General features: G+C 46.8%; 1 protein-coding gene across 2 annotated transcripts; it reads left to right on the top strand.

Moving 5' to 3' along the window:
• The first annotated feature begins 917 nt into the window (after nucleotides 1-917).
• LOC121535440 (DNA ligase 1) lies at nucleotides 918-22,614 on the top strand. 2 transcript variants are annotated; one of them, XM_041842513.2, is made up of 28 exons: nucleotides 918-1,094; nucleotides 1,530-1,664; nucleotides 1,931-2,093; nucleotides 2,929-3,193; nucleotides 3,558-3,686; nucleotides 3,770-3,973; nucleotides 4,034-4,222; nucleotides 4,537-4,762; nucleotides 5,072-5,155; nucleotides 5,649-5,705; nucleotides 5,944-6,002; nucleotides 6,372-6,485; nucleotides 6,586-6,752; nucleotides 7,011-7,087; nucleotides 7,594-7,685; nucleotides 8,065-8,164; nucleotides 8,379-8,464; nucleotides 8,630-8,745; nucleotides 9,282-9,377; nucleotides 9,997-10,107; nucleotides 10,428-10,499; nucleotides 16,440-16,584; nucleotides 18,132-18,214; nucleotides 20,069-20,221; nucleotides 20,486-20,539; nucleotides 20,662-20,805; nucleotides 21,810-21,902; nucleotides 22,233-22,614. In XM_041842513.2, the coding sequence occupies exons 1-28, from the start codon at nucleotides 1,078-1,080 to the stop codon at nucleotides 22,305-22,307; spliced, it is 3,306 nt and encodes a 1,101-aa protein (XP_041698447.2). In that variant the 5' UTR covers nucleotides 918-1,077; the 3' UTR covers nucleotides 22,308-22,614. The 2 variants fall into 2 exon arrangements, with proteins under 2 accessions (XP_041698447.2, XP_041698446.2); XM_041842512.2 differs by having other exon boundaries at nucleotides 3,770-4,222.
• The last annotated feature ends 1,857 nt before the right edge of the window (nucleotides 22,615-24,471 follow it).

The raw sequence follows: 24,471 nt of genomic DNA, 5'->3' as shown, positions 1-24,471 counted from the left end.
TAATTAACAAAGTAGCAGCAGCGTAAAAAGATGGGGTGGGGGGGCAGTGCAAATAGTCCGGGTAGCCATGATTAGCTGTTCAGGAGTCTTATGGCTTGGGGGTAGAAGCTGTTGAGAAGTCTTTTGGACCTAGACTTGGCACTCCGGTACCGCTTGCCGTGCGGTAGCAGAGAGAACAGTCTATGACTAGGGTGGCTGGAGTCTTTGACAATTTTGAGGGCTTTCCTCTGACACCGCCTGGTATAGAGGTCCTGGATGGCAGGAAGCTTGGCCCCAGTGATGTACTGGGCCGTACGCACTACCCTCTGTAGTGCCTTGCGGTCGGAGGCCAAGCAGTTGCCATACCAGGCGGTGATGCAACCAGTCAGGATGCTCTCGATGGTGCAGCTGTAGAATATTTTGAGGATCTGAGGACCCATGCCGAATCTTTTCAGTCTCCTGAGGGGGAATAGAACAGGACAATTGCAGTTGTGTGATACGTATGATGAATTGTATATGAATGTCGCAGAGTTTACAGTGTACTTTGATATTTATTCTTTTTTATATTGCATGTGCTTTTACTTATTCAACATTTCATGAAATAAATAGGTTTAATAGTACAACCTGTGACATGAACAGTACACAACTTTCTCATCAATCTTCAACAGAGAAGTACTTGTTGTGTATGACAATAAAATATTTCAGTTGTCAAACTGTTGTGCTGCATTATAAGGCAAATTTTCTTTGCATGACAAAAGGCACATTTCCATTTTGTGGACAATGATGTTATCAGAACATAGGCCTGAAAGACTCATGTGAAACATAATCACGATCAGAGCCATACTGCTGCAATATAACTCCACTCCAGCAGGCGGCAGTATCATAGATGCCGTTAGCTCATCATCACACTGACAACAATGACTCCCCCCCTTGGAGAAACGTTTGATGTCATTTTGGCGCCGAACGTTTCATTCGCATTTCTGCGCGGGTAATGTCCTTATGTTGGTGTTGTTAGTTGAACACCAAGTTTAATTGTAGTGTATAGTCAGTCATTTACATTTCAATTCAATTTACCACATCAGAAAACTGCAAGACAGCATGCAGCGAAGCATATCGTAAGTAAAGTTAGTATTGGTTTCTGCTGGCAGTCAGTCTCCGCAACACTAGCCAAGTAGCTAACTTTAGCTAGCTAGGTTGGCCAACTCAGCCTGTGTGCTTTGGTGCTAGATAGTTAGCTAGCCAGCTACAGATCATCTAGCTAACTAGCTTGAGGTACATTGAAACTAGCTAGCTGGCTTGTTTGTGGTTGCAAAGACGTGAACAACACACACCAGGTCAAACCCCCTTGGACTTTGTGTTGATAATATCATATAACGTTAGTGTCTGTCTCAAAATTCTACTTGACACCTGCCTTAATATAAAGCGAATCATGAGACACAACAGCATTTAATTCAGCGTGTTTGTGTCATGCATAATGTAAAATGTGCCTTTACAGTAACTACATATTTGTTTTGTTTCTGACGTCTGTTCACCATTTTTTTGCCCTAAAGATCTTTCTTTCAGCCCAAAACGGGCAAAGAAAAGGAGAGCGAAAAGAGTGATGGACCGGTGAAGGAGAAACCGGTGAAGGAGAAACCGGTGAAGGAGAAACCGGTGAAGGAGAAACCGGTGAAGGAGAAACCAGAGTAAGTGTTTAAGGCCAGGGGGTGAGGGTGGCAGGGTTTTCACGGGTGTAGCCAGAGCCATATATTTAGGTTAAATACATGGCTCTGGGTATAGTTATCTATACAGGAAACTGATAACCCATGGAGTTTGTGGTAGAGTACTTGACTGAATGGCAAAACAATCAGCAACAGCAAAAGCAAACAGACTGTAGAATGACCAATTGGACGATCTAATAGTAGGTATTTGCAGTGTCTGTCTATAATGTCTTTTTTATGTTCTATCCTAGACCAGTCAAAGGGCCTCTCAAAGTTCAGAATGGGGTCCACAATGAGCCTGATTCGCCAGTAAAGAAGTTCACTAAACGCAGTCGTCAGATCTTGGACAGTGATGATGATGAGGCTCCAGCCAGAATAGAACAGGAGCAAGGGGACAAGACTGTTCAGCCCAAGGTAGCGTTTTACATTTCCCACCTCACATCCTCCTCTACGTAAACAAGCTCTAATCAGGACATTGGATCCATCCCAAATGGTACCCTATTCCCTACACAGTACACTAGTTTTGACCAGAGCCCTATGGACCCTGGTCAAAAGTAGCACACTATAGGAAATAGGGTGCAATTTGGGACTCAGGAATTATTTGCATACTCTGCAGTAGGCTTGGGCTGGGTACCGGGGTACCGACGGTATGATTTTCAATACCATCAACACTGCTTATAACTAAGTTCACTATCTAAGATGTGCCAAATAAATTATCTCCAGCTCAGGGCTCCAGCTTTGCATTTGGTTTGCTAACTTGCTAGCAAAGTGGCTAGATGTCAAGATCAAGCTTCTTGGTTACAGCAGACATTCCATCCCCTCCTGGATCAAGATTCCTGCTGCCTAAATTAGATTTGTGCGTCAAAACAACACTATAAAATAAAAAATGCAGCCCTTGTGTGTACTGCCGGTAATACTGAATACCCCGGTATGGTACAGGAACACTATGACGGTATGAAAATCTGGATACCGCCCTACTCTGCACTGGTCTTTACCATTTTAAACACTGTAAAGCCAAAGGGGGGGGGGTGTGGGTGTACATAAAGATGTGACTGAGTTTGCATCCCAAATGGCACCATATTTCCAATACATTGCAGGGGAGGCTGTCTTGACCAGGTCTCGCTTGAAAAACAGATTTGACCTAAATGAAACTGAACCTGGGTAAACAAATACAAATCTAGGAAATAGTGGCCATTTGTGACCCACGATGTTTGTGCATATAGATCTGAACTTTGTCTCTCCCCCACAGGATGAAGTATACAAGGCTGTTACCACCCCACTGTCCCCCGCTGCCCCCACCACCCCTGTTACTCCAGCCACTCCAGTGACCCCAGCCGCCCCTCCAGTGACCCCAGCCGCCCCTCCAGTGACCCCAGCCGCCCCTCCAGTGACCCCAGCCGCCACTCCAGTGACCCCAGCCGGCACTCCAGTGACCCCAGCCACCTCCGCCACCACTGGAACCCCTGACACCCCCACTTCCATCTCACCCTCCGGAATTCCCAAACGCCGCACCGGTCAGTCTCTAGCTGTACAAGTCCAACAGCCTCTACTAACACACGGTTAACTACGTTGGCTGTTATTTAATGCAGAATGCATTTAAAAGATGTTTGAATATAGGAAAAAAGCATTCGCATATCAGGGTTTACTTGTTGCAGGTGCGTGGGAATTATTCAATGATTACAGAAAGAAAAGACACAAGTTGTTTGAAAAAAGAAATGCACAGAGAACAGAAAAAATATATTTCTAAGGACTACATCAATTGTATTAATTCCACATAAATGTGTTCACTAGTGATGCATCTCTAACTAGTTGTGTTTCTATCATCTCTGTAGAGTAGTGATGCATCTCTAACTAGTTGTGTTTCTATCATCTCTGTAGCGAGGAAGCAGTTCCCCAAGAGAAAGCTGGACAGCAGGAGTGGCAGTGACAAGGAGGAGGAAGAGGTGAAGGAAGAACCAGAACAGCAGAATAAAAGAGCAAAGGTTGAGGAAACACAGGGCAGCACCGGTAAGGTTTCCCTCCATTACAAGTGTTCCTTCCTACCCCTTCTCTCTTCTGTTGCATCACTCCATTTCTCTTTCTCTCTGTAGAGAATGAAGAGGAAGCGATGGAGGTGGGAGGAGAGGAGAACAGTGTGGATAAGCCTGAGGTGGTGCAGAACAACCCAGAGCAGAAAGAGATCGATGAAGAGAAGACCAAAGATGGAGAGAAGGAAAAAGCACTTGATGTGAAAGAGACGGAGGAGGAGGGAAAAAGTCCTAAAAGTGAAGAGGCTAAAGAGAGAAGTCCTAAGGGTCAAGAGGCTAAAGGAAAAAGTCCTAAGGGTCAAAACGCTAAAGAGAGAAGTCCTAAGGGTCAAGAGGCTAAAGGAAAAAGTCCTAAGGGTCAAAACGCTAAAGAGAGAAGTCCTAAGGGTCAAAAGGCTGTAAAGGAAGAAAAGGAAAGTCCTAAAAATGAAAGGAAGGCAGTAAAGGAGGAGAAAGAAATGAAAGTGTCAGAAAGCCCCCAAGCCAAAAAAGCCCCCACCATCAGCAGTTTCTTTGGTGAGGTTTTTCCCCACTTACTTCCTCCCTTGCACAGGAACATCTCTATGAATGAGTTGGCTTTCTGCAGTTTGTTTAGAAGAAACCTGAAAGAGTGTAACAGTGCTTCTCAGATGGCATAAGAATAGGGTGCCATTTGGGATTCAACCTACATTTGTTTTGGGAAGTTTGGAAGAAATCTGAAGGAGTGTAAGAGACTTGTAAACTGCAGAGATGGCAGTGGAACAAGGAAATGTAAAATCCTTTGCTTGTTTGATAAACATTATGCTCCAAACTCTTGAAGTCTGAATGTTGGTTTCTTCTCTGTTATCTAGCTCCCAGGAAGGCTGCTGTAAAGATGGAGAGACCAGAGGAGAAGAGCGAGGGAGACAGAAAGGAGAAGAGCGAGGGAGACAGAAAGGAGAAGAGCGAGGGAGACAGAAAGGAGGAGAGCGAGGGAGACAGGAAGGAGGAGAGTGAGGGAGACAGAAAGAAGAGCGGGGAGAATATAAAGGAGGGGGCGAAGGTGGCCCGTACCACTGACGACGTTAAAGAGAAAGGGTAAGAGAGAATCACAGATGACTATGAAAGTGTTTAATTTACACCAAGGCTACATCCCATTCTCCACCCTGTTCCCAAAATTGGCACTCTGGTCAATGGTGCAATCTCCCTCTAGCCAGTGATTACAATAATCCATTGCTTTTAAATCTATCACTGAGTGTGCAGGTGAAGAACGGCGGAGTATCGAGACATGGCCTATCTCTTTGAAGGAGTAGCTGTACATGTGTACAGTTCTGGATGTTTTCTCCAGTGAGTTGAATAGTGCAGTATATTGTATTAATGTGAGTGGTTTTGACCTTTGACCACCAGAGAGAAGACGGACCAGGCCCAGTATGACCCATCCAGACCCAACTACCACCCAGTAGACCACGCCTGCTGGGGGCGGGGACAGAGGTACATCCAACCCCCTTATCACAGCTAGAGCTGGGACGATAAACTGGAAATGATCGACACTGATCAATTTATCGTTATCGTGATCAAATTCAGTCAATTTGTTGCGATGTGGATTTTTGTCCGTATTGCCCATCTCTAGCCACACGACTCAGCTGGATACCTCAACCTGGGTCCTATTCACTAGAAACCAAACGGGCTGCAACGGAGAGGGGCTACCTGAACTTGTCCAATAAGAAACACTTGTTTTCATTTCCTGTTCCAAAATGGTTTTGCTACGGTGTGTGCTAATGAATTCCAGCCTGCACTGAATATATATATATATATATATATATATATATATATTGTAAATAAGTCTCTCAATGGAGTTGTTTTCAATGTTTTGATACTGTGAATAAGTCTGTCTCAATTGAGTTGTTTTGATACTGTTGAGTTGTTTTGATACATTTCTCAATGGAGTTGTTATCAATGCTTTGACTAATTTTCTCCCACGCAGGGTCCCGTATTTGGCTGTTGCACGCACCTTTGAAAAGATTGAGGAAGATTCTGGCAGGTAAGATATTTCAATATACCTCCCAAGTCGTGACTGTTCGTTCTTGGGAGAGTCCCAAATGGCACCCTATTCCCTATGTAGGGCACTACTTTTGAACAGGGCCCATAGGGCTCAGGTAAAAAGTAGTGCACTACGTAGGGAATGGGGGTGCCATTTGGGACAGCCTGGGTTTATTGTAGCATAATAATCTTCCCTTTTTACATTGTTTTACATACTAATTGCATTAATTTTTTGCTAGATTGAGGAACATCGAAACATTATCAAATCTCCTACGCTCTGTGATCGTCCTCTCTCCAGGTAAAATAGCTTTTTAGTTTTTCCCCTAGTGTGTGTACATGTGGAGCTGACTACCACTACATTAGATATGGCTGTGTGAGCCCAGGTGCAGGATATGAACGTCTTGAGATGCGTCAGGTGGGGTGCGTCCCAAATTGCATCCTAATATTCCCTATTTAGTGCTCTACTTTTGACCAGACCCCTTACGGCACGATAATATCTGTAAGTGAACGCTGTGAAATACCCTGGATATGTCCCAAATGCCACCTGATTCCCTATGGGCCCTTGTCAAAAGTAGGACGTTATATAGGGAATAGTGTGCCCCATTTGGGATGCAGAAAGAGTGTAGACGGAGTGTGCTGAGTTTTGTCTCTTGCTGTTCTTCCTCAGAGGACCTGTTGTGCTGCGTCTACCTGTGTCTCAATCAGCTGGGTCCTGCTTACATGGGGCTGGAGCTGGGAGTGGGAGAAACTGTACTGATGAAGGCTGTCGCCCAAGCAACTGGTAAGGCGGCACTCACACACACAGCTTTGTTGTTAGTTATTAATTCTCTTCCTTTGCTTTTGGGTTTAGGAATCTCTCACATTGTTATTCTTGTTGCCAGGGCGACAGTTGGACAAAATCAAGGCGGAGGCTGCAGAGAAGGGGGACTTGGGGTTGGTGGCTGAGAGTTCCCGTAACAACCAGAGAATTATGTTCCAGCCAGCCAATCTGATTGCAGGGGGTGTGTTCAACAAACTGAAAGACATCGGGAACATGAGTGGGAACTCTGTGAGTGTGTGTGAGGGGGAGTTTAACACATTAAAATTCTCAAATCGTTTTGATAAATTCACTGGGAATAGGATGATGAATTGATTTGTAATCAGTCTAGAATTTGATGAAAATACATTAATTCCTTTTTCTCTCTCTCTCTCTCTCTCTCTCTCTCTCTCTCTCTCTCTCTCTCTCTCTCTCTCTCTCTCTCTCTCTCGCTCTCTCTCGCTCTCTCTCGCTCTCTCTCGCTCTCTCGCTCTCTCTCTCTCTCTGCAGGCCATGAATAAGAAGATTGACATCATCAAAGGTCTTTTTGTAGCCTGCCGTTTCTCTGAAGCCAGATACATAGTCAGGTAATGGTGCCTCGCTTCCTTCACTTTACAACTGCTCAAACTGATGATGTCTCCTCAATACCACCCTATTCCCTATATAATGCAATACTTTTGACCTGAGCCTTATTGGCCATAAATGCACTAAAAGAGGAACAGGGTGGGTGCCATTTTGGACGTACTTAAGACCTGTCTTTCTGCACTCACTGAGTTCTGGCCCTTTGTTCATTTTATATGTGATAGATTTTTTTGCTTCCTGGCACCTGTTATTGGTTTACACAAGATGATATAGTTGAGCCTGCCTGCCTGCCTATTCTTAAGTAGTCACCCCGCTGGTCAGTACGTTAATGGATTCAAATAAGATGGTCACAGAGATCCTGTTAAATTAGGAATTCTAATATGTAATTCTATGAAGATAGTACTTAATAATGTTTGTTTACCAGCTACACCAGTACATGCACAACATCAGACAAAAAGCAGGACATCATCAATGCATGTCTGGATTGGTTGATTGATTGATTGATTGACAGGTCGCTGGCAGGGAAGCTGAGGATTGGCTTGGCTGAACAGAGTGTACTGGCTGCCCTGAGTCACGCCGTGTGTCTGACTCCTCCGGGACAAGGTTTGCCAGCCAACGTTATTACAACATTTTCACAACGTTATCACAATGTTTACATAACATTACCTCCCAACTTTATCACGTTTTCACAATGTTACCTCAAAGTTTTTACCACATTCTCACAATACTATCACAAAATTACCCCCAACATTTTCACAACATTACTTCAATATCACTTTCACATTACCACAACATCGTCACGGCATTTTCACAACAGTGCCCCCAACATTATCACCGTGTTTTTTCACAACGTAACCCCTGCATACACGACTGTACGACTGTAAGTCGCTTTGGATAAAAGCGTCTGCTAAATGGCTTATTATTATTATTATTATCATTGTCTGCCTTTGATGCAACTGAGACCTTTGTATGTTTATTCCAGACTTCCCTCCGGCGGTGATTGACGCTGGGAAAGGAATGAGTGCAGAAAAACAGAAAGCTTGGATAGAAGAGAAAAGCCTTATCCTCAAACAGACTTACTGGTACTAACCTGCTAAATACAGCTAGAGTCAGTGTGTTCATTACTCTGACTGGGTGAGTCCCAAATGGCACCCTATTCACTATATAGTGCACTACTTTTGACCGGGCCTATATGGTTCTGCACAATGTAGTGCACTATGCAGGGAATGTAGTGCCATTTGGGACAAATGTGAATTAGATTTTCTTACTGGTTTAGTTCTGTTTTATCCCATCAAGTGAGATGCCCAACTATGATGTCATCATCCCAGTCATTCTGAAGGAGGGGATTGATGAACTACCCAACCACTGCAAACTCACTCCAGGTAATAATAATAATAATTTATTTCACTTTTATAGCGCTTTCATTACACAAAGAATCCCAAAGCACAAATTACAGCCATTCACGAGTAGATGAGATACTGTGTGTGTGTGGGGGAAAGAGTGTTATTGTTTCAGTGTGGTATTTCTGACCCCTCCCTCTTCCTCAGGTGTACCGCTGAGGCCCATGCTGGCTCACCCCACCAAAGGTGTAGGAGAGGTGATGAAGAGGTTCGATGAAGCCGCCTTCACCTGCGAGTACAAGTATGACGGAGAACGAGCACAGGTGTGTGTGTGTGTGCGTGGTCACTTTTGTGTGTACTGTACATATGTCAGCTTCATGTTTCTTACATCCGTGTGTGTGTGTGTCCTGGTTAGGAAGCAGACATGATGCTATCGTGCCTCCGGCTGTAGAGAGCCATGCGAGGCCCTCCCAGTGGAGGCTGCAGAGAACTGTGTGACGTGTCGTCCTCTGGGCCATTTAAGCTGCTGTCTGACTCCTGAAATGGCCACCAGATGGCGCTCTAAAGTGCATCTGGCTCGTGGAGCTTGTGTTCCATCTTTACAGTTGGACCCTGCATGTTTCTGTCTAATATAACATGTATTATGACGGTTAGCAGATGCTTATTCAAAGCTACGTACAGTAGCGTGTGCATACGTTTTCGTGTCAGTGGCCCCTGCGGGAATTGAACCGACTATCCTGGCGTCTTTAGGTGCCGTGCTCTACCAACTGAGCCACACAGCTCTGCTCTCTACATACAATAGGAAACTCACTGTTGAATGGTTGAATGGCATCTAATGATAGTTGTATGTTCTGTGCAGATCCATATCTTGGAGAACGGAGAAGTGCGTATTTTCAGTCGCAACCAGGAGGATAATACAACCAAATATCCTGACATCATCTCTCGCATTCCTACGGTAACAATGACCCTTTCAACACTAGCACACTCAATGTGCATCCCAAATGACAACCTATTCCCTATATAGTGCACTACCATTGTCCAGAGTACACTACATAGAGAATAGGGGACCATTTGGGACAAACTCAGAGAGCATCTTAGCCCCTTTATCATGGACATAAGCACATTTCACACTGTATGAATAATACCATTATCTCTGTCTCTCTCTTTCCATATCTCTCTCTTTCCATATCTCTCCCTCTCTGTCTCTCTCCCTCTCTGTCTCTCTCCCTCTCTGTCTCTCTCCCTCTCTGTCTCTCTCCCTCTGTCTCTCTCTTTCCATATCTCTCCCTCTCTGTCTCTCTCCCTCTCTGTCTCTCTCCCTCTCTGTCTCTCTCCCTCTCTGTCTCTCTCCCTCTCTGTCTCTCTCCCTCTCTGTCTCTCTCCCTCTCTGTCTCTCTCCCTCTCCCTCTCTGTCTCTCTCCCTCTCTGTCTCTCTCTTTCTATCTCTCTCTTTCCATCTCTCTCTTTCCATCTCATTCCCTATGTCTCTCTCCCTCTCTCTCTTTCCATCTGTCTCTCTATATCTCTCTCTCTGTCTCTCTTTCCATCTTTGTCTCTCTCTCTCTGTCTCTCAGGTAAAGAAGCAGTCGGTGGTATCCTGTGTGTTGGACTCTGAGGCAGTAGCTTGGGACAGAGAGAAGCAACAGATCCAACCATTCCAGGTTTTAACCACACGGAAGAGAAAGGTGACAGGAAAGAAATGAGGGTGCCTCCTGCTGAGTATCCATGGTTTCAGTTTCTCTAATCATTTTCATAACAGCTGGATGGGTGATTAGCCCAGGTGGTCATAGATCGTTTTCCTACCAGGCTCTATGATCAAGAGGTGGACTTCTTTGTCTAACCCCTCGACCAGTCTGTTTTGGTTCGACCTCCCCCCGGAATAGCACTCTCATTGTGACAATATACTGAGTACAGGGACCAAAAGATCTAGGTTTGAGTGATCTTTTACTGTGTGGGTGGGTGGGTAGGTGATGGTGTTGAGTGATCTGTGCTGTATGTTCTGCAGGATGTCGATGCAGCTGATATCAAGGTCCAAGTGTGTGTGTATGCCTTCGACCTTCTGTATCTCAATGGAGAGGTGAGTGGATGACAATGGGAATTATCGGGTCGGTTAGACATGGACACTTTCCCTAATTTAGTGCACTACTTTTGAGCCCTATTTCCTAATTTAGTGCACTACTTTTGACCAGGGCCCTATTCCCTAATTTAGTGCACTACTTTTGACCAGGGCCCTATTCCCTAATTTAGTGCACTACTTTTGACCAGGGCCCTATTCCCTAATTTAGTGCACTACTTTTGAACAAGGCCCATAGGTTTCTGGTCCAGAGTAGTGCCCTACATAGAGAATAGGGTGCCAAATGGGACGTTGATTAATTAAACATGGATTGTTATGTTTGTAACTTCATTGGTGGTAATAGTGTGTCTCTGGGTGTCTCTCTGTCTCTCTCTCTCTCTCTGGGTCTCTCTCTCTCTCCCTCTCTGGGTGTCTCTCTCTCTCCCTCTCTGGGTGTCTCTCTCTCTCCCTCTCTGGGTGTCTCTCTCTCTCCCTCTCTGGGTGTCTATCTCTCTCCCTCTCTGGGTGTATCTCTCTCTCCCTCTCTGGGTGTATCTCTCTCTCCCTCTCTGGGTGTCTCTCTCTCTCCCTCTCTGGGTGTCTCTCTCTCTCTCTGGGTGTCTCTCTCTCTCTCTGGGTGTCTCTCTCTCTCTCTGGGTGTCTATCTCTCCCTCTCTGGGTGTCTCTCTCTCTCCCTCTCTAGGTGTCTCTCTCTCCCTCTCTGGGTGTCTCTCTCTCCCTCTCTGCATGTCTCTCTCTTCCTCTCTCTGGGTCTCTCTCTCTCTCTCTGGGTCTCTCTCTCTCTCTCTCTGGGTCTCTCTCTCTCTCTCTCTGGGTCTCTCTCTCTTTCTCTGGGGGTCTCTCTCTCTCTATCTGGGGGTCTCTCTCTCTCTCTCTGGGTCTCTCTCTCTCTCTCTCTGGGTCTCTCTCTCTCTCTCTCTGGGTCTCTCTCTCTCTCTGGGTCTCTTTCTCTCTCTGGGTCTCTCTCTCTCTCTCTGGGTCTCTTTCTCTCTCTGGGTCTCTCTCTCTCTCTCTCTGGGTCTCTTTCTCTCTCTGGGTCTCTCTCTCTCTCTGGGTCTCTCTCTCTCTCTGGGTCTCTCTCTCTCTCTCTCTCTCTCTCTCTCTCTCTCTCTCTCTCTCTCTCTGGGTCTTCTCTCTCTCTCTCTCTCTCTCTCTCTCTCTCTCTCTCTGGGTCTCTCTCTCTCTCTCTCTCTCTCTCTGGGTCTCTCTCTCTCTCTCTGTCTCTCTCTCTCTCTCTCTCTCTCCCTCTCTGGGTGTCTCTTTCTCTCCCTCTCTGGGTGTCTCTCTCTCCCTCTCTGCATGTCTCTCTTCCTCTCTCTGGGTCTCTCTCTCTCTCTCTGGGTCTCTCTCTCTCTCTCTCTCTGGGTCTCTCTCTCTCTCTCTCTCTGGGTCTCTCTCTCTCTCTCTCTGGGTCTCTCTCTCTCTCTCTCTGGGTCTCTCTCTCTCTCTCTCTCTGTCTCTCTCTCTCTCTCTCTCTGGGTCTCTCTCTCTCTGGGTCTCTCTCTCTCTCTATGGGTCTCTCTCTCTCTCTCTGGGTCTCTCTCTCTCTCTCTGGGTCTCTCTCTCTCTCTCTGGGTCTCTCTCTCTCTCTGGGTCTCTCTCTCTCTCTGGGTCTCTCTCTCTCTCCCTCTCTGGGTGTCTCTCTCTCTCCCTCTCTGGGTGTCTCTCTCTCTCCCTCTCTGGGTGTCTCTCTCTCTCCCTCTCTGGGTGTCTCTCTCTCCCTCTCTGGGTGTCTCTCTCTCCCTCTCTGGGTGTCTCTCTCTCCCTCTCTGCGTGTCTCTCTCTTCCTCTCTCTCTCTCTCTCTCTCTCTGGGTCTCTCTCTCTCTCTCTCTGGGTCTCTCTCTCTCTCTGGGTCTCTCTCTCTTTCTCTGGGGGTCTCGCTCTCTCTATCTGGGGGTCTCTCTCTCTCTATCTGGGGGTCTCTCTCTCTATCTGGGGGTCTCTCTCTCTCTCTCTGGGTCTCTCTCTCTCTCTCTCTGGGTCTCTTTCTCTCTCTGGGTCTCTCTCTCTCTCTGGGTCTCTCTCTCTCTCTCTGGGTCTCTCTCTCTCTCTCTCTCTCTCTCTGGGTCTCTCTCTCTCTCTGGGTGTCTCTCTCTCCCTCTCTGGGTGTCTCTCTCTCCCTCTCTGGGTGTCTCTCTCTCCCTCTCTGCGTGTCTCTCTCCCTCTCTGCATGTCTCTCTCTCTCCCTCTCTGCATGTCTCTCTCTCTCCCTCTCTGGGTGTCTCTCTCTCTCCCTCTCTGGGTGTCTCTCTCTCCCTCTCTGGGTGTCTCTCTCTTCCTCTCTCTGGGTCTCTCTCTCTCTCTCTGGGGGTCTCTCTCTCTCTCTGGGGGTCTCTCTCTCTCTCTCTCTCTGGGTCTCTCTCTCTCTCTCTCTGGGTCTCTCTCTCTCTCTCTCTGGGTCTCTCTCTCTCTCTCTCTGGGTCTCTCTCTCTCTCTCTCTGGGTCTCTCTCTCTCTCTCTCGGGTTCTCTCTCTCTCTCTGGTCTCTCTCTCTCTCTCTCTCTCTCTGGGTCTCTCTCTCTCTCTCTCTCTCTCTGGGTCTCTCTCTCTCTCTGGGTCTCTCTCTGGGTCTCTCTCTCTGGGTCTCTCTCTGGGTCTCTCTCTCTCTCTCTGGGTCTCTCTCTCTCTCTCTCTGGGTCTCTCTCTCTCTCTCTCTCTGGGTCTCTCTCTCTCTCTCTCTCTGGGTCTCTCTCTCTCTGGGGGTCTCTCTCTCTCTGGGGGGGTCTCTCTCTCTCTGGGTGTCTCTCTCTGGGGGGTGTCTCTCTCTCTCTCTCTAGGTGTGTCTCTCGCTCTTCCTCTCTCTCTCTCTGGGTCTCTCTCTCTCTCCCTCTCTCTCTCTCTGGGTCTCTCTCTCTCTCCCTCTCTGGGTCTCTCTCTCTCTCTCCCTCTCTGGGTCTCTCTCTCTCTCCCTCTCTGGGTCTCTCTCTCTCTCCCTCTCTGGGTCTCTCTCTCTCTCTGGGTCTCTCTCTCTCTCCCTCTCTGGGTCTCTCTCCCTCTCTGGGTGTGTCTCTTTCTCTCTCTGGGTCTCTCTCTCTCTCTGGGTCTCTCTCTCTCTCTCTGGGTCTCTCTCTCTCTCTCTCTCTCTCTGGGTCTCTCTCTCTCTCTCTGGGTGTCTCTCTCTCCCTCTCTGGGTGTCTCTCTCTCCCTCTCTGGGTGTCTCTCTCTCCCTCTCTGCGTGTCTCTCTCCCTCTCTGCGTGTCTCTCTCCCTCTCTGCATGTCTCTCTCTCTCCCTCTCTGGGTGTCTCTCTCTCTCCCTCTCTGGGTGTCTCTCTCTCCCTCTCTGCATGTCTCTCTCTTCCTCTCTCTGGGTCTCTCTCTCTCTCTCTGGGGGTCTCTCTCTCTCTCTCTCTCTGGGTCTCTCTCTCTCTGGGTCTCTCTCTCTCTCTCTCTGGGTCTCTCTCTCTCTCTGGGTCTCTCTCTCTCTCTCTGGGTCTCTCTCTCTCTCTCTCTCTCTCTCTCTGGGTCTCTCTCTCTCTCTCTCTCTCTCTCTCTCTCTCTCTCTGGGTCTCTCTCTCTCTCTCTCTCTCTCTCTCTGGGTCTCTCTCTGGGTCTCTCTCTCTCTCTCTCTCTCTGGGTCTCTCTCTCTGGGTCTCTCTCTCTGGGTCTCTCTCTCTCTCTGGGTCTCTCTCTCTCTCTCTGGGTCTCTCTCTCTCTCTCTCTCTCTGGGTCTCTCTCTCTCTCTCTCTGGGTCTCTCTCTCTCTGGGTCTCTCTCTCTCTGGGGGTCTCTCTCTCTCTGGGGGTCTCTCTCTCTCTGGGGGTCTCTCTCTCTCTGGGTGTCTCTCTCTGGGGGTGTCTCTCTCTCTCTAGGTGTGTCTCTCGCTCTTCCTCTCTCTCTCTCTGGGTCTCTCTCTCTCCCTCTCTGGGTCTCTCTCTCTCTCTCTCTCCCTCTCTGGGTCTCTCTCTCTCTCCCTCTCTGGGTCTCTCTCTCTCTCCCTCTCTGGGTCTCTCTCTCTCTCTGGGTTCTCTCTCTCTCTCCCTCTCTGGGTCTCTCTCTCTCTCTCTCTCTCTCTCTCTCTCTCTCTCTCTCTCTCTCTCTCCCTCTCTGGGTCTCTCTCTCCCTCTCTGGGTCTCTCTCTCTCTCCCTCTCTGGGTCTCTCTCTCTCTCTGGGTCTCTCTCTCTCTCTCCCTCTCTGGGTCTCTCTCTCTCTCTCCCTCTCTGGGTCTCTCTCTCTCTCTCTCTGGGTCTCTCTCTCTCTCTCTCTCTGGGTCTCTCTCTCTCTCTCTGGGTCTCTCTCTCTCTCTCTCTGGGTCTCTCTCTCTCTGGGGGTCTCTCTCTGGGGGTGTCTCTCTCTCCCTCTCTGGGTCTCTCTCTCTCTCTCTCTCTCTCCCTCTCTGGGTCTCTCTCTCTCTCCCTCTCTGGGTCTCTCTCTCTCTCCCTCTCTGGGTCTCTCTCTCTCTCTGGGCCTCTCTCTCTCTCTCCCTCTCTGGGTCTCTCTCTCTCTCTCCCTCTCTGGGTCTCTCTCCCTCTCTGGGTGTGTCTCTCTCTCTCTCTGGGTGTCTCTCTCTCTTTCTCTCCCCCCTCTCCCTCTGGGTGTCTCTCCCTCTCTCTGGGTGTCTCTCTCTCTCTCTGGGTGTCTCTCTCTCTCTCTGGGTGTCTCTCTCTCTCTCTGGGTGTCTCTCTCTCTCTCTCTCTCTCTCTGGGTGTCTCTCTCTCTCTCTGGGTGTCTCTCTCTCTCTCTCTGGGTGTCTCTCTCTCTCTCTGGGTGTCTCTCTCTCTCTCTGGGTCTCTCTCTCTCTCTCTGGGTCTCTCTCTCTCTCTCTGGGTCTCTCTCTCTCTGGGTCTCTCTCTCTCTGGGTGTCTCTCTCTCTGGGTGTCTCTCTCTCTCTCTCTGGGTGTCTCTCTCTCTGGGGGTGTCTCTCTCTCTCTCTGGGTGTGTCTCTCGCTCTTCCTCTCTCTCTCTCTCTCTGGGTCTCTCTCTCTCTCCCTCTCTGGGTCTCTCTCTCTCGCTCTCTCCCTCTCTGGGTCTCTCTCTCCCTCTCTGGGTCTCTCTCTCTCTCCCTCTCTGGGTCTCTCTCTCTCTCTCCCTCTCTGGGTCTCTCTCTCTCTCTCCCTCTCTGGGTCTCTCTCTCTCTCTCCCTCTCTGGGTCTCTCTCTCTCTCCCTCTCTGGGTCTCTCTCCCTCTCTGGGTGAGTCTCTCTCTCTCTCTGGGTGTCTCTCTCTCTTTCTCTCTCCCCCCCCCCTCTCTCTCTGGGTGTCTATCTCCCTCTCTCTGGGTGTCTCTCTCTCTCTCTGGGTGTCTCTCTCTCTCTCTCTGGGTGTCTCTCTCTCTCTCTCTGGGTGTCTCTCTCTCTCTCTCTGGGTGTCTCTCTCTCTAAGTCTCTCTCTCTCTCTCTGGGTGTCTCTCTATCCTCTCTCTCCTCTCTCTCTCTCTCTCTCTCTCCCTGTCTCTCTTTCTCTGTCTCTCTCTCTCGTGCGCGCTCTCTCTCTCTCTCTCTCTCTCTGGGTCTCTCTCCCTCTCTCTCTCTCTGGGTCTCTCCCTCCCTCTCTCTCTCTGGGTGTCTCTTTCCCTCTCTCTCTGGGTCTCTCTCTCTGGGTGTCTCGCTCCCTCTCTCTCTCTGGGTGTCACTCTCGGTCTCTCTGGGTGTCGCTTTCTCTCATTCCATTTAAAGGGCTTTATTGGCATTGGAAACATGTTTACTTTGCCCACGCAAGTGAAATAGATAAAATACAACTAAACAGTAAACATTACACTCACAAATGTTCTCTCGCTCTCTGGGTCTCTCTGTCTCTGTCTGGGTGTCTCTCTCTCTGGGTGTATTTACAATGGTGTTTGTGCTCCGTTGGTTGCCCTTTTCTCATGGCAACGGGCCACAAATCTTGACACTGCAGTATTTCACCTAACAGATGGGAGTTTATCAATGTTTGATTTGTTTTCAAATTCTTTGTGGAAAATATGTCCAATGTGGTCTCTCTCTCGCTCTCTCTCTCTGGGTGTGTCAGTCTCTAGTGAAGCAGCCCTTGTCCCGTCGCAGGGCTCTGTTGAGGGAGAGCTTCCAGGAGAAGGAGGGAGAGTTTGTGTTTGCCCGCGCCATCGACTCAGACAACACAGACGCCATCGCTGAGTTCCTGGAGCAGTCGGTTCGAGGTTTGTGTGTTTGTGGGATGAGTCTGTGTGTGTTCATAATGTGTGTGTGTGTGAGGAGTCTGTTCGCTGTGTGTTTGTGAGGTCACTCTTGTCTTCTGTGATCTCCTTCTGTCCTTGACTTGTTTATACATGTCTTAGGGCTGTGCCCCAATTGACACCCTATTCCCTATATAGTGCTCTACTTTTGACCAGAGCCCTATCTATGGTCCCTGGTCAAAAGTAAGCACTGTTGTTGCCAAGGAAGGTCTAGCGGTCTAAGCTGCTGCCTCCGGATCACATATACCATTACAGCAGGAGTGGGGCAGTCCTCTCTAGCGCTCTCTATCCTGTACAATAAACAAAACATATGTGAGGAGTGGGACTGCCCCACTCCTTTAAAAAATACAAGTTTGAAGAAGAAAAAAAGTGCATTATATAGGGAAGGGTTTACCTATAATTTTTCCCCAAAAGGTCTAATTCGAGGCAGAACGGGAATTGTCATTGTTTTACGTCAGATGGCGTCACTCCGCCATTGAAAAATGAAAAGATAGTTCCTAATTTTTGATATCACTGCGCTCTTGAACGACTCCATGAAATAGGCAGAATAACTAGCTAAAGTAATACAAATGTTGTGACCTATTTAATAGTTTGAGAAAATTAAAACAAAGCGGTGGCCATCGCCTGCAAAAATTGTGCAAAGACGTCGGTCGCCAGTGTAGTGACTAAATCAGCTGCTTAGCTGTTGTGGCTATCCGTCTTACTGACATGGTAAGCTAGCTCTACCTTTACTGACATTAAAAGCTTGCTTAACTTGTTTAAATTACCCTGAAGTTGTAGACATGCAGCCCCAAAATCTAAGAGGGACTGTCATCAGAAATCAGTCCGTAGATCAGCATGTTTCTCTGCGATCCCTAATGTTACTCTGAATGGTTGGGTCAGCTGAGCACAGCAGCTACTTCATGAAAACTCATAATAATGTGAGCGTCAGCGCTACCAAAGTAGCTTGTTAGCTAGCTAGCTGTTGTTGGAAGCATTCAACATCACTAAGTTGGTTGGTTAGCAGCATCGTTTCAGGGACGTGTTCAGCAAGCTAATGTTGGACATTTATGCTAGCTTTCGTGCCCATTGTCAAACTTCAGACATGCTGCTCGGTGAAGCACAAAAACCCTTCGCTAGATGTAAAGTGGGGTGACTAAGACTTCCTCACCAAAAATATTATTGACAGATGTATTGTTTTAGCTTAGATTAATTCAGACTGTTTTCAGGCAGAAATTGGGTTCAGCAGACGATGTCACCTAAGTAATATTTTTTAAATGTTAGACAGCACATTGTAGTTGAATTATCCCATAGCCCTTGTGAGATACGAGACAGATCAGTGCCAGCAGAGTCAACACGCTATCTGACTTGGGACAATGGGAAATATGGTGGCGTTTGGGACACATACTAAATGTTATGTTTCTATGGGCCCTCGCCAAAAGTAGTGCACTATGTAGGGAACAGGTTGCCAAATTTTGGGTGCACTGTAAATGTTGTTTCTGTATGTTATTCTGGGTTCATCATTTCATCAGACTCCTGCGAGGGACTCATGGTGAAGACTCTGGAGAAAGATGCCACGTATGAAATCGCCAAGCGCTCTCACAACTGGCTCAAGGTACAGACGCACTCCCCAGGATTTAACAAGGTGGTGCTACTGCGTACAGCGGGGCGGAAGCCTCCACGGGGGTAGTGCCCCCCTTAGGACTCAGATTATTGCGTTTTTTAACATCGTTAACTGCCATTTCCTGCTATCTAGAGCAAAAAATGGCATTCTATGATAACAAATAAAATTAATATACAGTACCAGTCAAAAGTTTGGACACACCTACTCGTTCAAGGGTTTTTCTTTATTTTAACTATTTTCTACATTGTAGGATAATAGTGAAGACATCGAAACTATGAAATAACACATATGGAATAATGTAGTAACCAAAAAAGTATTAAACAAATCAAAATGTATTTTATATTTGAGGTTCTTCAAATAGCCACCCTTTGCCTTGATGACAGCTTTGCACACTGTTGGCATTCTCTCAACCAGCTTCACCTGGAATGCTTTTCCAACAGTCTTGAAGGAGTTCCCACATATGCTTAGCACTTGTTGGCTGCTTTTCCTTCACTGTGCGGTCCAACTCATCCCAAACCCTCTCAATTGGGTTGAGGTTGGGGGATTGTGGAGGCCAGGTCATCTGATGCAGCACTCCATCACTCTCCTTCTTGGTAAAATAGCCCTTACACAGCCTGGAGGTGTGTTGGGTCATTATCCTGTTGAAAAACAAAATGATAGTCCCACTAGCGCAAACCAGATGGGATGGCGTATCGCTGCAGAATGCTGTGGTAGCCATGCTGGTTAAGTGTGCCTTGAATTCTAAATAAATCACAGTGTCACCAGCAAAGCACCCCCACACCATAACACCACCTCCTCCATGCTTCACGGTGGGTACTACACATGCGGAGATCATCCGTTCACCCACACCGTGTCTCACAAAGACACGGTGGTTGGAACCAAACATTTCTAATTTGGACTCCAGGCCAAAGGACAGATTTCCACCGGTCTAATGTCCATTGCTAGTGTTTCCTGGCTCAAGCAGGTCTCTTCTTCTTATTGGTGTCCTTTAGTAGTGGTTTCTTTGCAGCAATTCGACCATGAAGGCCTGATTCTCATTGACGCCTCTGAACAGTTGATGTTGAGATGTGTCTGTGACTTGAACTCTGTGAAGCATTTATTTGGCTGCAATTTCTGAGAATGGTAACTAATGAACTTATCCTCTGCAGCAGAGGTAACTCTGGGTCTTCCATCCTGTGGTGGTCCTCATGAGAGCCAGTTTGATGGTTTTTGCGACTGCACTTGAAGAAACTTTCAAAGTCCTTGACATTTTCCGTATTGACTGACCTTCATATCTTAAAGTAATGATGGACTGTCGTTTCTCTTTGCTTATTTGAGCTGTTCTTGCCGTAATATGGACTTGGTCTTTTACCAAATAGGGCTATCTTCTGTATACCACCCTTACCTTGTCACAACACAACTGATTGGCTCAAACACATTAAGAAGGAAAGAAATTCCACAAATTAACTTTTAAGAAGGCACACCTGTTAATTGAAATGCATTCCAGGTGACTACCTCATGAAGCTGGTTGAGAGAATGCCAACAGTGTGCAAAGCTGTCATCAAGGCAAAGGGTGGCTATTTGAAGAATCTCAAATATAAAATATATTTTGATTTGTTTAACACTTTTTTGGTTACTACATGATTCCATATGTGTTATTTCATAGTTTTGATGTCTTCACTATTATTCTACAATGTACAAATAAAATAAAGAAAAACCCTTGAATGAGTTGGTGTGTCCAAACTTTTCACTGGTAGTGTATGTTTACCTTTAAATAAATAAATATATTTATATATATATAGTGGCGCAGCAAACAAACACACTTCTTATACGTCTTCTATAAATACTTCCTATCTCTCTGTGTAGCTGAAAAAGGACTATCTGGATGGCGTGGGGGACACAATGGATCTGTGTGTGATCGGAGCGTATCTGGGGAAGGGCAAGAGAACCGGGACCTACGGAGGCTTTCTGCTCGCATGCTACGACGAGGACAACGAAGAGTTCCAGTCAGTCTGCAAGGTCGGAGGGAGGGATGGGAGGAGGGAGGGGTGTTTCTTTGTGTGGGCTGTGTGTCTGTTCGTGCGTAAGTCTGCGCGTGTCTACCGGTCTGCCTGCCTTGCCTGCGAGGTTACTTTTTCCTCTCCGTCTCTGCTGGTTTGTCTGTTTTGAAAAGTGACAGCGCCTCGGGCCAATTAGCGCAGGGAGTTCTGTTATTCTACTTTGCTAAAGGTCTCATCTGGTTTACCCCGGGGGAATATTGTTCTGCTTCTTTTGTCTTTGCAGATTGGGACAGGTTTCAAGGATGAAGATTTGGAGCAGCATTACAAATTCTTAAAGGTACAATACAGAGACCGTTGCTGTGTTCTATTCTCGTTTGTGAAGCAAAGCCCAGAGTTTCTGTTGCAAAGCTGCCAAAAGTCTTTAGATCCAATTAACTATGATGGCGTTGTCTTTTCCAGGAGCATATTTTGCCCAAGCCCCGCCCCTATTACCGTGTGGACCAATCAACTGAGCCCGACGTGTGGCTCGATGCCGTGCAAGTATGGGAAGTGAAGTGTGCCGACCTATCGCTGTCGCCGATCTACAAGGCTGGCATGGGATTGGTTAGTACAACTCTTGCTTATACACTGGCACATCAACACTAATAATATAAAGACTGAGCCTATTCCTTTTTATAGTGCACTACTTTGGACCAGGTCCCAATAAAAGTGGTGCACTATATAGGGAATAGGGTGCCATTTGGGACATTGCCAAAGTCATTTGGAAATGATTCATTCGATTCAATGCAGTTTCATCTTTGAGGACCGACAGTCAAGCTACTGCCACAGACTCTTCACCTCATCAATCCCCTCTGCAAATCTAAAATGTGTTGTTGATTCTTACCAACTGTTTACGTCTCTAGATTTTTTAATACTTAAAAAGCGCCACCAAATGTATTGTGAAATCATGGCTCTTGTTGCTTTCCTTTGGAAATTATATTATTTAATAGACTTACCATGAACCCATGATGTTACCCACAACTTAAATACACACTCATATAGGTCCAATATTTAGGCTACCTGTCAGGGCCAGAGTATCAGTGCTGCCGTCCATCAATCTTATTCATATCAGCACTCCTACTCCGAAGCTCTTTGTCGATACGGGCCCTAATCTGTGATTTATACTTTGGTGTGTGTCCCGAATGGCCCCCTATTTCCTAAATAGTGCACTACTTTTGATCAGAGCCTTATGGGCCCAGTGCACTAAATAGGAAAATATGGTGCCATTTGGGACAGAGCCCATTACTGCTCAAGTCCTCGGGTGCTGGGTTAATAATGCATAAAAACTGGGAAAGGAAAACCCGCACTCACTGAAGTAGTCTGTTTTAATGTTCTTTAGCAGCAGCAGGTCAAACAAACAGCCATGTTTGGGTGAAAAGATGAATGTATTTTCTCTGGTCCTCTTATCTTCTCTGTTTTGTGACCCAGAGAATGGCTTCAACCGTTTGCTGCGGTTATGGTTAGGGCATAGTTAGTTGAAATGTTGTTGACCGTCTACAAACCATTTTGGGACTATGTAAATACACTGTTGCCGATGATTCATGTATTTTCTCTCTCCTGTGTCCCAGTGTGACCCAGAGAAGGGCATCTCTCTTCGGTTCCCGCGCTTCCTGAGGATCAGAGAGGATAAGAAGCCAGAGGAGGCCACTTCAGGAGGACAGGTACGTTGAGACACACTGGGGTGGTGCGTCTTGTAACACCTCATTTCTCGGTCTCTTTCTCAATTCATCTTTCCACGATTCCTCACATCCTTTCTTCTCGCCTCCCTCTCAACTGTATTGGAGGAGAAGGTCCAAGGTCCCTCCCCTTGGACCTTCTCCAGTGCGTTTTGAGAAGGCGTCAAGGGGAGAGGATGCAAGGAATCAAGGGAAGATTATTTGTATGCTTTTTTTCCCACAGCCTATTTTGTAATTAACGTCTCCCTCATATACAAATGGTCCTATCTCTGAAATCAAATCACTGATTTCTGTGATTCTATTTTTCTATTTCAGATTGCTGATTTATACAGGAAGCAGCAGGTTGTTCAGAATCAGGGCGACAAAGCTGACCTTGAGGACTACTACTGACCTCTGACCTGATCAGTTGACCGTCCAGTCGCCAATGACTCGGGTGAAATCTCAATGTGTACATAGTTTTTTTTTAAATGATGAACCTGAATAAGGCTGTGCCAATGCAAAAAGGAAAGCGAAGACCCTGTGAACAGCGGCGTGTCTAGATCTAGGTTCTGCCAATGTTATGACGTTCAACGTTTTGTGTGTTGTTGAGCCTAAGGCTTATTTCTGTGAACGTATACACGGCATTATAAAGTACAGTTGTCAATGACTCAAATAAATCGCAAAAAAATAATGAATAAAGGCTTTGCCAATTTTATAATATGGTGTGTGCTCATTTTAGCCACTAAACATCTTTTTTCTGAACATATACGGTAAAAAGAACATCGACTATGGAAGACTTCCATCGTTCAGATTGTTACAATGCATATCTAGGTAACTCTTTACCTGAAACTTGCAGCTTTATAACTCGTTCTGAGCATGTATGACCCTTTATGCTTTAAAGTCTAAGGGTTATAATTCAGGCAGTGAGTGAATACCACCCTGTTCCCTTTGCTGCTGTCCTAGGTGCCAGCCAGTATAATGAAGATGCAGTGTTGAATATCACTTGCTTAATCTTTGCGGTGCACAGTGACTTGAATCAACGGGTGTAAACAAACAGCTCTGCGCCGTAAGTACCTCTAACTCACAGCTTCATTACCATATGGATGTGTCCCAAATTGCACCCTATTCCCATTATAGTGCACTACTTAGGGATTGTCTTTGGCACCATACTCCCTCCCTATATTGTGCACTACTTTTGACCTGAGCCCTATGGGTCTCTTCTATACACTACATGACCAAAAGTGTTTGGACATCTGCTCGTCAAACATCTCATACCAAAATCATGGGCATTAATAAGGAGTTGGTCCCCCCTTTTCTGCTATAACAGCCTCCACTCTTCTGGGAAGGCTTTCCACTAGATGTTGGAACATTACTGCGGGGGCTTGCTTCCATTCAGCCACAAGAGCATTAGTCAGGTTGGGCACTGATGTTGGGCGATTAGGCCTGGCTCGCAGTCGGTGTACCAATTCATCCCAAAGGTGTTCGATGGGGTTGAGGTCAGGGCTCTGTGCAGGCGAGTCAAGTTCTTCCACGCTGATCTCGACAAACCGTTTCTGTATGGACCTCACTTTGTGCAAAGGGGCATTGTCATGCTGAAACAGGAAATGGCCTTCCCCAAACTGTTGGAGGAACAGAATAATCTAGAATGTCATTGTATGCTGTAGCATTAAGATTTCTCTTCACTGGAACTAAGGGGCCTAGCTGTTGTTTCAACTTTACATTTTAGTCATTTAGCAGACGCTCTTATCCAGAGCGACTTACAGTTAGTGAGTGCATACATTATTTTTTATTTATTTTTTCATACCCCCGTGGGAATCGAACCCACAACCCTGGCGTTGCAAACGCCATGCTCTACCAACTGAGCTACATCCCTGCCGGCCATTCCCTACCCTGGACGACCCTGGGCCAATTGTGCGCCGCCCCATGGGTCTCCCGGTCGCGGCCGGCTACGACAGAGCCTGGATTCGAACCAGGATCTCTAGTGGCACAGCTAGCAATGCGATGCAGTGCCTTAGACCACTCGGGAGGCCAACTTCACAGTAAAAGCACTTACAGTTGACTGGGACAGCTCTAGCAGGGCAGAAAATTCACGAACTGACTTGGAAAGGTGGCATCCTATGACTGGGAAACGTTGAAAGTTACTGAGCTCTTCAGTAAGCCCATACTACTGCCAATGTTTGTCTATGGAGATTGCATGGCTGTGCTCAATTGTATACACCTGTCAGCATTGGTTGTGGTTGAAAAAGCCAAATCCACTTATTTGAAGGGGTGTCCACATAGCTTTGTATATATAGTATAGGCAATATGGTACCATTCTTCTCAGTTTATCCTCTTAAACCATTGAAGTCTGAAGCTGATTCGCAGGGAAGTGAGGCAAGGTCAACTCTTAACATTGCTCACATTACTTGTATCCTTGGAACTGAAGAGGTTCATTCTAGTTTACCCAATAACCCACAAAGCTTTAACTTATCACGACTCAGTTACAATTATTGACTATTCCTCTGCAACACCAAATATTACTGTACACAATGTTCACCAGAGTTAAATGAACGCCCACACAATCCAAGTTCTCTGT

Source organism: Coregonus clupeaformis, chromosome 21, assembly GCF_020615455.1.
Source record: "Coregonus clupeaformis isolate EN_2021a chromosome 21, ASM2061545v1, whole genome shotgun sequence".
Classification (NCBI taxonomy): domain Eukaryota; kingdom Metazoa; phylum Chordata; class Actinopteri; order Salmoniformes; family Salmonidae; genus Coregonus; species Coregonus clupeaformis.
The sequence above is the reverse complement of the archived record's forward strand: the minus strand, read 5'-3'. Positions and strand labels throughout refer to the sequence as shown.

Coding starts and splice junctions, on each gene's coding strand:
- LOC121535440 (XM_041842512.2), top strand. Junction 1,665..1,930: donor CCGGTGAAGGAGAAACCAGA/GTAAGTGTTTAA, acceptor GTTCTATCCTAG/ACCAGTCAAAGGGCCTCTCA. Junction 8,465..8,629: donor CCACTGCAAACTCACTCCAG/GTAATAATAATA, acceptor CCTCTTCCTCAG/GTGTACCGCTGAGGCCCATG.